Raw genomic sequence first — 13,543 nt, 5'->3', positions numbered from 1 at the left:
GTAGGGGTGGTGTGTATTCTCAGCCCCGCAGCTCGTTAGCCAGATAAGATGAAGTAGATCAAGGGCAGTTGCGCGTGCTCGCTCTCTCTCTTCCTCTCTCTCTCCCTCCCTCCCTCTCCCTCTCTCTCACTCTCTCTCCCTCCCTCTCTCTCTCTCACTCTCTCTCCCTCTCTCTCTCTCTCACTCTCGCTCTCTCGCTCTCTCACTCTCCCTCCCTCCCTCCCTCTCTCGCTCTCTTTCCCACTCTCTAGCTCTCTCTCCCTCCCTCTCCCTCCCTCTCCCTCACTCTCTCCCAACCCTCCCTCCCTCTCTCTCTCCCTCCCTCCCTCACTCTCTCTCCTTCCCTCTCTCACTCTCTCTCTCTCTCCCTCCCTCTCTCACTCTCTCCCTCCCTCCCTCTCTCTCCCTCTCTCTCTTCTCTCCCAACCCTCCCTCCCTCCCTCCCTCACTCTCTCTCTCCCTCCCTCTCTCTCTCTCTCTCTCTCTCTCTCACTCTCTCTCTCTCTCCCTCCCTCTCGCTCTCACTCTCTCTCTCCCTCTCTCTCTCCGTGCCGTAGATAACCCTTTGGGGCGCCCCACAGCTGCCCCCCATCCCGTCAGCCAGACGCCCCTACGCACTTGTCTGAGGTGCGTAACTCCGCCGGGCATTTTTGAGTGCGCCGCTTTCAGCCTCCATCTTAGAGTGCATCTCCCACAAATACATATTATGCATACAGTACCAGAAGGATTATTTAAGCAGCTTAATGAACTTTGTTTAAGCTTCCTTTAAGTATTACAACATATTCTACAGACTGGCCAGGTCCACATTCTCCCTGCTGTCCAAGCTGGATCCACAGGGCTGGCACATCTAACCAAACACCATTCCTGGGAATGGTGTATTTCCCTAAATAAGAAAAAATAACATTTACTTCATGTTCCATTTTGACGTCCAGAACATGGTAAATAAATAGCAGAAACTGAATCAGCCAGGGTGTCACAGCCCGGCCTGCAGTCCAGACCACAATGTCTGCCTCACGGCAGTTCAGTTTCCGTAAAGTACCTGAGAGCAGCTGATGCCCCAGGAAACTGAGCCGCATGATTCAGAGAAAACCATCCGCATGTTGCCCACCTCAGATCTGTTTGCAGACAGACTCCAAGCTCACCACTGTGCACATGTGAAATGGCTGCTCGTGACCCAAATGGTCACATGACCGTCTACTGACACATACGTGACTCCAGTCCTTCTGGGAACTCTGATTCAACCGGGATTACTCTGACAAGGCCAAACATCTGCTTTCTATCAGGAAACACGCTTGGTGCAGGACAAACTTCAGGATGCATGCTGAACCATCTTTGTTTTTAGTCACTTAAGAATGAAACTGGATGGAGAATGAAAGGGGCACCGGATATAACCAGAGCTCAGTATGGTTATGGTTTGCATTATGGGAAAGCTGCATGAACTCAGCCATGCTTGCAAGAATCACTCTCCAGAAGTCACCCTCCAAGTATCACTGACCAAAACGTTCTCCCTGCCTCAGCGTGAGTTTTTTCGGATGGGGGGGAGTCTGGAACGTATTGCTCCTTAATTCACAGTCAATGCTAGATGCCCAGTAAGAGGTGACGAGTCGATGGACTGTAGGAGTGGAATCCTAGAACAAACTGGTTGAGAAACGGTTCCACAGTTGGGATGCATGGCACAGAAACCCTTCCACTGATGCAGATTCCAGAACTTTGGGAGCCACAAGCAATGTTCAACCCCTACAACCAAGTTCTGTACCACCACAAACCTCACCAGGATTGAATGCGGTACAGAATTTAAGGTGGTACGTTTGAGCACTGCAAAACACATTGCTGATGCAGACGTAGTGAGTGTCGCAGTCTTATCCGCAAACACTGATAAGGATACGCACAGAGCAAGGAGGGAGCGCGGTAATTAGTCCTCTCCCTCGCTGTGGGAACACCCAGGGATGGAGAGAGATAGACGCAAGGCCCGGGTTGTGCGTCGCTTCCTGGCTATTGGGCCACGCTACCACATGAACAGAGTCAACAACCACACACCTCCAACCATGGGAACAACTATCCAAACATCCTGACAGGGACAAACAGTGGAAAAATAAACCGGGATATCTACAACGGAAATGCGCCAGCGACTGGCCAGCTGAACGGGACGCTATTTTTAACGACCCCTCAAGTCATTTTTTTCCCCTTCTCATTTCTCAGGGGATTGGTCAGAAGCGATGCACTCAGAAGGGTCTGGTCCTTCCTCTCCGAGCAGAACCAGCCCCCCTCACCCAAACACCCGAGGGAGTTGAGTCATGCCCTCCACAACACACCACCGTGCTCACATCACAACTACCTCACAAACCCCAAACGGCAGTAAATAATGATAAGCGCTCTCTCACTTAAGTGAGCAGTCATGTCCAGCAAAGCCCATGGTAAATATAGGAGCTTTTGTCCCCGAACAACGTTTCTCTTTCAAGCTCCAGCACTCACCCAGCTCTCCTGGACAACAGTAGGCTTGCACTGCTCTCCTCCGATTACACACCTCACTCGAGACGCCGAACGCACGGAGCCAGAGCTCTCCCCGTCAACACCTGTTCAGCCGGCTGGCGGAAGCACAGGCTGGGATATCAACACCTTTTCACCCCGTTCGCATGCGTAGGACACAAAGTGCGTGATGCCGCCTCATCCCTCTAGCGTCGCCCGTGGTCCGATTTACCGCAGACTCCAGCTGTCACTGTTAGTCCCTGGGCCTCCATTCCAGAGTGCGCAAGAACCCCAATGCTCATCTTCTCCTCACTCCCTCTATCCTTCTCTCTCTCTCTCTCTCTCTCTCTCCCTCTCACCCATCCCCCCCCCCCCCCCCCCGCCAACTGATTAATTGACTTTTGGGCCAAGTGAAAGTGGCAAAGTACATTAGCAGGAAGAACACAATAGAGCTGAGAGAAGAGCAAGGGGCAGTGCCGTGTTTAAAGACGATGGGGCAGAAGTCCCCCGATACTAGTTAAATAAAGGGAGTTAATACTAGTAAAAATCTGAAAAATTCTCTCTTGCCTACATGGGCTTCCCACACTTTTTCACACATCTCCAATTCCTAACACCGACTCAAGGGTGGACCACCTCCACCACCTCTGGGTGGGGGGGCTGCCCTTTTTAATTATACTGACAGAACCCTCTTTACACAAGGCCAGCTGCCACTTCCATTTTTATCAATGTTCCACAGAACCCACATTGGTCTTCTAGTATTACTAGCATGTCTAGTAACATACTTTGCACTTAATTTATAATATCAAGAATGCCAACACAGGCTGCAACTGTCCATGTGATGTTTATGTGAGAAGCAGCACCATAGCAACAGCTGCTGTCACAGAAGAATTCTAGCAGAGAAAAGTGTTAACATGCACGGCACAGACAGCGCTAATGCACAAATACAGAGACAGTGCTAACTTATTCCATACAGAGCTCATGCTAACATTTGCATATAGATACAGAGCAGCCACAACAAGAGAGGAGGGATTGAGTGCTTGTCAGCTTGTACACACACAACCTCACATTTTATGTGGGACTGAAATGGTACTGTTGTGGGGCTAGTCAGGGGTTGGAATAGGAGAAGACCCAGCTGTGCCCCCCCTCCCCTAGCATCCTTTACCCTCTCCTCTGTGGTTTCCCTGCAACAGTGAAATGTCCCAGGAATAGAGGTGTGTGCATCTGTGTGTGTCTGTGTATGTGTGTGTGAGCATGTGGGTGTGCGTGCATGCATGTGTGTGTGTTGGGGTATGTGCGTGTCTGAGTGTGTTGGGGATGTGTGTCTGTCTGTGTGTGTGTGTCATGTGTGCCTGTGTTGGGGGTGTTTGCGGATCTGTGTGTGTGTGTGTGTGCGTGTGTGTGCCGGGGTGTGTGTGTGTGTGTGTGTTGGTGGGAATGTATATCTGTGTGTATGTGTGTGCATGAGTCATGTGTTGTAGTGTGTGTGTGTGTGTGTGTGTGTGTGTGTGTGTGTGTGCGTGTGTGTGCCGGGGTGTGTGTTCCCCAGTTCCCTGAATAACGGAAATGATCTTTCTGGCACTTGGTCATCTCGTCCCCAGCTACATTCCCAGACCTTTAATCCTCTCTTCCCCCTTCCTCATGGACCTAATTTTCCACTCCGCCGCACAGATACGGAACAACTGCTCCGAGATCACAGACTGCAGCGAAACAAAGGTCGGGGGCGTGCGCTTGCGTGTACGCAGAGCGGCAGCGTCATGTCTGCTCCCGTGGGAGTGTGCTGGAGAGCGCAGGTCACAGCCTCTGTGGAAACCATGGCTGGGTTTTCCCCGGCGGGAAGCTTCGGGAAGTGACAAGCCGGTGCTCCGCATACCCTGGGTCTTCCCCAGAAAAGATGAAAAGATCCTAATTGAATCAGAAATCAGTTACAGATGCAAGGCCTCTGGGCCTTCAGGTCATTTCTTCAGAAACATTTAGCAGCAAACTTTGGTCTGAAAAGCAGAACAGTTTCAGCCGAGTACAAAGACTCAAAAATCTGGGACATTTGTGAGTTGGGGCAAAACTCGTTAAGTGCTATATTTGCGGTGAACTGCTCAGGGTGTTGATCAAAGCCCTCTTAACCCCTAAGACCTAAGACCTGTCAACATCCATGACTTCAGCTCCACTGAAGGACTTCAGGGAAACAGCATATGGAACAAACTCCAAACCGCCCCCCCCCCCTCTCCCTTTCTCTCTTGCCCTATCACACACACAAACACCTCAGAAAAAGTATGTGCCTCGCCTTCTAATGTCATGTTATATTATGGCACATTTTTAAACCAAATCAAAGCATTGGTAAAAGGAGATGGGATAGAGCAGAGTTATTAAATCTGCCATTTAATATTATAGTGAGAAAAAGTACCCCCATTACCCACCGCTGATCTCACAGAACCCACACAACTCATGAGACTGATCTCACAGACTCAACACTGACCTCACAGACCCAATGCTGAACTCAAATACCTAATGCTGACCTCACAGACCCAATGCTGACCTGAAATACCCACTGTTGACTTCACAGACCCAATGTTGACTTGACAGACCCAATGTTGACTTGGCAGACACAATGCTGACCTTGCAGAACCAACACAGACCTCTCTGGTTCTATATCATTGACCTCACAGAATCAACACTGAACTCACAACAAAGGACCTCACAGACTCAACAACTCAGAGATCAATGCCAATTGCCACAACAACCCCATGGTGTCCATCATTAAACTCAGAGATGTTATGAGGACACATACTGGCTCTGCCACCGTTTCCATTAGAACTAGAACTGGCACTGCATTTTCAGTCAGGGATCTGAAAGGATCTGATTAAAAAATACAATCCAGATATTACATTTACGCATCTTGTGTTGTTGTTGTTGTCAGGACAACAGATGAGCTGCTGCTGTGTTGCTGTGTTGCAGACTTTATTACATGGGCCTTCTGGGAAAGAGAAATGGGAGGGGTGGGGGCCACTGACAGCACAATTATTATTAGGGCAGTTAGGGGGGGGGGGGTGCGCATGCAATGGCGAGGAAATCACAGAAGACATAGGGATGCCAAAAGCACTTATTTTCCTCTCTGGAATAAGTGTGGAGCGGGGAGGTCCTGTGTGTTTTGCTGGTTACCATGACTGGGTCTGGAGGAAGAGATGGGGTCAGGCGGTCCAGGCATGACAACTGTGGGGTGGGGGCAGCTCTGTTTAGCAGTAAACGGCCTCTTTCCTGCTCTAAAGTTCAAAGGAGAGCTCTGGGATGTTCTGCACACTCTTCCTAGAGAAGCCATACAATCTACGTACAACCTATACTTACTGCAACAGTAAATGGATGATAGTTATGAAAACTTACAGTAAAAAAAAACATATGAAGAGTTCAAAAAGTAAGCGAAATGTTTCCGGTGAGGCTTAAGGTGCATTTTATTTCGCAAATTGGGACTTTGTGCCGCCTGTGTCGCTCTCCCATCGTGGCTCCCTCAGCATCTGTGAGTCATACCACAGCTGCAGTTGAGATTATTCATTTGAGATCCAGTCCATTCGCTTTGGCAAGAGGGGTGGCCCAATTAGCAGCTCTTGTTCATCAAATACATTGAGTCTGAGACACAGAAGCCGAGCCAAGAAAGAAGAGAGGAGCGTTTCCCAGCAGCGCTGCACTGAGTGGAGGGCGCGGTGTCACATTTGGGCTGTGCTCCAGTGAGCCGGGTCCTTCACCAAATGCGACCCCCGCACATTGCCTTTTGCCAGAACTCCTTCCCTCTCCAAAATGAAGTCTTCCCAATACTGTTGTTTGATTGGCAAGCAGAACAGCCACTCACGGCTGTGCTTGGGGGGGGGGGGGGGGCTTCGTGAGACAGATAAGGGCCTTGTTGTTGATGGCCATGCGTGGGTCATGCGTGGACCAGCGTTTGCACAGCATAGCAGGAGAGGCTCGAGTTGAGCTCAGGGAAGAGCGAAAAGCCCCCGGCATTAAACAAATCCCACCATCTGACACAAACCCAGCAGTGCTTCCTTCAGTGGCACCAGGCCTAACCCTCATCCACAACCCCATCCAAACCCCATCTGCATGGAACCCTGGCCTCCTTCCAGGCAGTATCAATAACCCACACATCCCTCCCCTCCTCCCCTTCCAGGTTATGTAAATGCGGCTTGGCGTGTCACAGGGCCGGCACCCCCTTGCCAAGCCCCTCTGTGCCAGACATGCCATTCACCGCTGCCTCAATAGGGCCTTCAGCACCATTCAGCACACGGAAGGGTGTGGCCAGACTGCATGAATGGAACACAGTGATGTCTCAGGCCTGGCAACAGCCAGATAACAGCCTGGAAACAGTCTGAAACAGCCAGAGAACAGCCTGAAAACAACCTGAAACAGTCAGAGAACAGCCTGGAAACAGCCTGAAACAGCCAGAGAACAGCCTGAAAACAACCTGAAACAGTCAGAGAACAGCCTGGAAATAGCCTGAAACAGTCAGAGAACAGCCTGGAAACAGCCTGAAACAGTCAGAGAACAGCCTGGAAATAGCCTGAAACAGCCAGAGAACAGCCTGAAAACAACCTGAAACAGTCAGAGAACAGCCTGGAAACAGCCTGAAGCAGGCAGAGAACAGCCTGAAAACAGCCTGAAACAGTCAGAGAACAGCCTGAAAACAACCTGAAACAGTCAGAGAACAGCCTGAAAACAGCCTGAAACAGTCAGAGAACAGCCTGAAAACAACCTGAAACAGTCAGAGAACAGCCTGAAACAGTCAGAGAACAGCCAGAAAACAACCTGAAGCAGCCAGGGAACAGCCTGAAAACAGTCTGAAACAGCCAGAGAACAGCCTGGAAACAGCCTGAAACAGTCAGAGAGAGCCTGAATCCAAGAGGGTCTGCCATAGCACATACAAACAAATCCTACATGTAGAGTATTTATAAAACTTCAACTGATGCTTACCTTTATTTCACATTTCTTGTGGGTTGCCGTTTTACACACTGCAGAGAGAGAGAGGGAGAGAAAGAAAGGTAAGGGGGTGGAGGCAGAAGTAAAGAGGGCGGAGAGAGGGATAAAAGGGAATTAAACATGGCTAAGGGAATCTTGAATCACTTTTGTAGACTAAGCTGCTATTTGGTAATTATGTGAAAATCACAACATTTGACATTGCATACCACCTCCTGATATACAGTGCAGTCCATAATAGAATAGAATAGAATAGAATGCTTTTATTATCATTGCACAGCTGTGTAACGAATAAGTATTTGGACAGTGACACATTTTTGCAGCTTTCGCTCTGTACTCCAGCAAACAAACAGTTGAAATAACACAATCACTATATGGTTAAAGTGCAGACTTTCTGCTTTCATTTGAGGGTTTTTACACCCATATCGGGTAAATGGTTTTAATACATAGTCCCCCCAATTTTAAGGGACCAAAACTAATTGGACAAATTAACCCAAACACAAATTAAGTCATAATATTCAATGTTTTGTTGCAAATCCTTTGCACTCACGAGACTGCCTGAAGTCTATGACCCATACAAATCACCAGATGCTGGGTATTATTGTCTTCAACTCCAGCTTGGTCTTCAGCAATTGAAATGCAAGCTCAATTGGATTGAGGTTAGGTGACTGACTTGGCCAGTAAAGAACATTTCACTTTTTGGCCTGAAAAAACTCCTTGGCTGCTTGGGCTGTATGTTTTGGCTCATTGTCCGGCTGCATGACGAAGCATTGTCCGGCTGCATGACGAAGCATTGTCCAATCCGTTTTGACGCATTTGCTTCGATCTGAGCAGGCAACATTTCTGTATAATTTGGCCTGTATAGTTCCATTTATCCTGCTGCCATCAGCAGTGACATCATCAATGAACATAAGGGAACCAGTTCCAGTGGCAGCCATACAATGCCCAAACCATAAAACTACCTCCACCAATGCTTGACAGATGAGGTGGTATGCTTTGTATCATGAGATATTACTTTTGGGCACTTTTGAGGGTAGAGTGTTGGGTGTTGGGTCAGGTTTTGGGGTGGGTGGAGGATAGAGTGTTGGGTGTCGGGTTGGGTGTTGGGATGGGTGGAGGGTAGAGTGTTGGGTGTCGGGTTGGGTGTTGGGATGGGTGGAGGGTAGAGTGTTGGGTGTTTGCTGAGGTAGTGGAAGGACTCACCCCTACAGAAGGAGCCCAGGTTTTCGATGCTCTGCCTGCAAACTCCACACTGGCGCTTCTTCTTAAAGGACTTCTCTTTGAAGGAGTGGGGCTCACCCTTCCCAGGCTGGGAAACAAACACAGAAACACAGTTGAGCCTCTTTCCTCTTTCCTTCCCTCCTATTTCCTCATTCTCTCCGTCCATCCCTCTATGTATCCATCACTTCTCTGGGTTTTGGGAAGTTTCAGGAAGCGAAGGGAAACACTTGTATACAGTGAATGACTGTGTTTAAGGTCAGACACATGAAGGCTTACTGGATATGAAGGAGCATCAGTGGCAGGATGAGCTAGCTGTAGGGTAGCAGTAGTGGAATATTTACACGGGCAGGTAAATCTTGCTAATTGGGTCACATTCAAGGAACATACTGCGGAAAGGCGACAGGCGTACCGCAAATGACATAGGGGATGTATGTCTGTGTGCCTTAGGGTAGTATTTGAGTATTTTACAATGATGCATATCATTCATTCATTCATTCATTATCCTAACCCGCTTATCCTGAACATGGTCGCAGGGGGGCTGGAGCCTATCCCAGCATACATTGGGCGAAAGGCAGGAATACACCCTGGACAGGTCGCCAGTCCAACACAGGGCACACACACCATTCACTCACGCACTCATACCTATGGGCAATTTAGACTCTCCAATCAGCCTAACTTGCATGTCTTTGGACTGTGCGAGGAAACCGGAGTGCCCAGAGGAAACCCACGCAGACACGGGGATAACATGCAAACTCCGCACAGAGAGGCCCCGTCCAACGGGGATTCAAACCCAGGACCTCCTTGCTGTGAGGCGGCAGTGCTACCCACTGCACGATCCGTGCCGTCCAATGCATGACATGGCAACATTTAAAATATTTTTCCGTTAGTGTTGAAATGAAGAAGAGATGGACATATTTAGGGTGAATGTGGTGGTTGGGGAATATTGCTTGTTAATTTTTCTTTTTTCCTTGCAGGGTAGGCATGGGCAATTCAGGATTATAAATATGACGTTGGGGTACATAGGTTTCAAGGTAACTGAAAAGTGTTTTGAGTTTCAAAAGCAATATATAATCCACCATCTCATCGGCAGAATGGCTGGCACACAGGAAAAATACATGTGTAGACACACACACACACAGACACACACATACACACGTACAGGCATTGGCATCTGGAACACACACATGCACAAACACAAATTTGAAGATGAGAGCAACTCCAGTGCCTACACCCAACAAATGTATTAGCCTGACTTAAGACTCATACCTCTTGGGTGAGTCATGGACAACAGCACACAAGAGAGAGACAAGAGACACACAAACATGGACAGATACACACTCCAGACACCCAAGGCAGAGCCTGCCTCTTAGCACCTCTTACACCATGACTCAGCCATGCAGACCTCAATAAAACCTGCAACAGGATTAGCCAAAACAAATCGAGCGCAATTAGTTTTTTTAAAACATGTTCTCATTAAAATCACAGTGGAACACTAAAACCCAGGTGGATGGCAGAGATTGCACCAACTTTTATAAACCATGGAAAACAATGACACAGAAACTGGGTTCATCACAACTTTACTGTATATTTTGTTCATTCCAGTAAAAGGAAAATATTTGTACAGCTGAGACACCACTAAAGGACAAACTCAGTGTGCACTTTAATAGGTATTTATTCAATTTTTTTTGCGTTGTGTGTTCAGAGATGCTCTTCTGCATGCCACAGTAGTAATGCATGGTTATTTGCGTTACTGTCACTGTCCTGTCAGCTTTGACCAGTCTGGCCCCTCTCCTCTGACCTCTCTAATTAACAAGATAGCGTTTCTATCTGCAGAACTGCTGCTCACTGGATTTATTTCTTTTTTGCACCGTTCTTTGCAAACTCTAGAGACAAGTCTAAATCCCAGTAGATCAGCAGTTTCTGAGATACTCAAACTACCCTGTGTACCACCAACAATCATTCCACGGTTAAAGTCACTTAGATAAAAAATGTTCCCCATTCTGATGGTTGATGTGAACATTAACTTAAGCTCCTGACCCGTGTCTACATGATTGTATGCTTGCACTGCTGCCACACAATTGGCTGATTAGATAATCACATTAATAAGTAGGTGTAATAAAGTAAAAATGTTCCTAACAAAGTGCTTGGTGAGTGTATATGCCTCCAACACCAACACTGAGAACACATTTGCCTATCACATAGGACACATTTACACACAATAGCAACACTGGGGACACATTTAACCACAACCCTAACACAGGGGCCAACGAACAACACGGAATCAAAAAAGGACACTGTAAAAGCTAACTTAGCTCCAACTAGATTTTTCCAAGCTTACAATGACTGCAGTAGGCAAAAGCACACCAGCCTAAAATGGTAAAAGGCACAGTGCTGTACCTTAAGGGCAGGCCGTAAATCTGGCCATAGAGCTTCGCTAATGTGCACATAGCTGCACGGCTACATCACAAGGGCTGCCCACAGAAGCAGGAGCGCAGATAAACACACTGCATAGTCAGGGAGGCCCCTCGCCTAACGCCTTCGCTCAGAGCCCAGGGATTGGGCCCAAAGTTTACGCCAGAGCAAGAAATACGGCTACTGGAACCGAATCTGCTGACAGACAACATCTTCTTGGACACATTATTTTTTCACAATTTCCCAGGACAAGGTCGGAGAAAGACAAAGTTGTTCTCAGAGAGGTGAACTCTCTACAAGTAAGCTGCATGAAAACTAGCACCTGATGTCAAGCAGGGGAGGGTCATTCGAAATGAAACGGCTGATGAACACGTAGTGCAATCATGACTTTCCGAAGAACCCCATGACAGCGGTTAGCTAGGCGGCCAGATAAAAGGGTCCCTCTGGCTTGCTGGTTCCCTCTGTGAAAGGATCCATTTTCAGTTAATGACACCTGATGAGCTCTCATTAGTTCACAAGCTTTTCCACAAGACAGATGCTGGAGCTGACCCACAGGGCTTGGGCCAGCTGCCCTGAAAAACACAACGGCTCAGTGCTCACGATACCGCAGACAAGATCAAGGCCTCCTTTCTGTCCACTCTCCTACACCATCATCAACAGCACCGATCCCATCACATTTCCAATATCCGCCCATGTAAATACATTAAAAAAACAATCAAATTCCAAACGCATTAGAAATATTACACAGCTTACCGAGTCTTCAGCAATTATTTCATATGTACCGGCTTACCGCTAAATGGAAGCCAGAACCAAAATCCGAATTTTCTGGATATCATCGCAGCACACCTTTTGGCACCCCAGGTCTCAATACAAAACCTTTGCAATCCTCATGTGGGTGGCTATGGCGCCACCCCAGCCCCCACCCCCCACCCCAATCGCCCACGTCCCTCGGCGCAACCTACGGACCCTTGGGGGAGGCCACGCCCCCTGGCCACGAGCCGCTATTGACTTAGGCGGCAGGGAGCAGAACACACACTGAGAGGCTTGTTCTCATATTTTTAGCTGCCTGACGCACTTCAGGGACTCAAAGGACCTTTAAAAAAACTCTCCCCTCCCTTTTGCGCCCATCCCTGAAATAAAGAACAGAGGAGGTATTGAAGGAGGGAGGAGCCAGCCAACTACACCCAGCCCCTCTCCACCCACTCCTCCCTCCTATTTCCAACTCCCAAAAATACCCAGCAAGAAAGACTGAATAAAGTAAGCTTCACGAGGCTGAAAATAACTAACCTGGTTACTTGAGCGTATGCTGCTACACAATACCATATTCTTGACGGGTGGCTCATTTGGTCGTGGAGAGGGTTGATTCAATAGAGGAGAGGCCTGATTTGATAATGGAGAGGGGCGATTTGATAGAGGAGAGGGGTGATTACATAGCGGGAGGGGTGATTTGATAGTGGGAAGGAGTGATTGGATAGCGGGGAGGGGTGATTTGATAGTGGGAAGGAGTGATTGGATAATGGGGAGAGGTGATTGGATCGTGGGGAGACGTGATTCCATAGTGGAGAGGGGTGATACTGTCGATCCTACACTTTGAGTACAGATTATTATTTTTATACATATGTATATACACTCACTGAGCACTTTATTAGGAACATCTGTACACCTACTTATCCATACAATTATTGTAGGGGAAAATTCACAGAACAAAAGATCTCCCTCCCATGATAAACAATCACAAACATCAGAAGTGTATCTATTTGACCTAGAACATTAATTATAGCTGAGCTTATGAAAACGCAAGAAACCACAGTGAAAACTGGAATACACTCCTGGCATAAAACATTGAGAGTCCCGGAGAAATCAGCTGTACAGTCATATCTTGCTCTGCCCGTGTCCTTGACAGTTTGGTCTGCACAATTTAGCAGTTAATCAGTTTGAAACTATACAGGGTACATATCATACTTTAATACAGATATATTGATAAACTTTTAGCACACATCGAGAGTTTTGGAGGAACCAGCCTGCTCACTAAGGCGGAGTCTGATTTTGACTTGTGATTGTTTACCATGCTTTTAGGAGGGAGATCTTTTGTTCTGTGAATTTTCCCCTACATTATCTAATCAGCCAATCATGTGGCAGATCTTGCAGATATGGGTCAAGAGCTAGTTAATGTTCACCCCAGCCATCAGAATGGGGAAACATTTAGATTTCAGTGCATGATTGTTGGTTTGAGTGTTTCTGTACTGCCAATTTTGAATGGCCAGACTGGTTTGAGCTGACGGAACGGCTACGGTAACTCAGATAACCACTGTGCAATTATGATGAGCAAAAAAGGTTCTCTGAATGCACAACAAGTCGAACCTTGAGGTGGATGGGCTACAACAGCAGAGGACCATGTTGGGTTCCGATTCTGTCAGCCAAGAGCAGAAAGCTGAGGCTGCAGTGGGCACAGCCTCACCAAAACTGGACAGTTGAAGACTGGAAAAATGTA

At 47.8% G+C, this 13,543-nt stretch overlaps 1 protein-coding gene across 5 annotated transcripts in view; it reads right to left on the bottom strand.

The window, feature by feature from the left end:
- LOC133138319 (tensin-2-like) overlaps positions 1-13,543 on the bottom strand; it is a 49,595-nt gene that overhangs the window by 22,447 nt on the left and 13,605 nt on the right. For all 5 annotated transcript variants that reach the window (XM_061256955.1, XM_061256958.1, XM_061256956.1 and 2 more), the window contains exons 2-3: positions 8,623-8,728; positions 7,417-7,454 (exon numbers count right to left, since the gene is read on the bottom strand). In XM_061256955.1, coding sequence (XP_061112939.1) covers positions 7,417-7,454; positions 8,623-8,728 — 144 coding nt within the window. The remainder of the gene's footprint in view (positions 1-7,416; positions 7,455-8,622; positions 8,729-13,543) is intronic.

The sequence above is a fragment of the Conger conger genome, chromosome 10 (genome assembly GCF_963514075.1).
Source record: "Conger conger chromosome 10, fConCon1.1, whole genome shotgun sequence".
Taxonomy (NCBI): Eukaryota; Metazoa; Chordata; class Actinopteri; order Anguilliformes; family Congridae; genus Conger; species Conger conger.
Note: the sequence above shows the minus strand (reverse complement) of the source record. Positions and strands in the feature narration are given on the sequence as shown.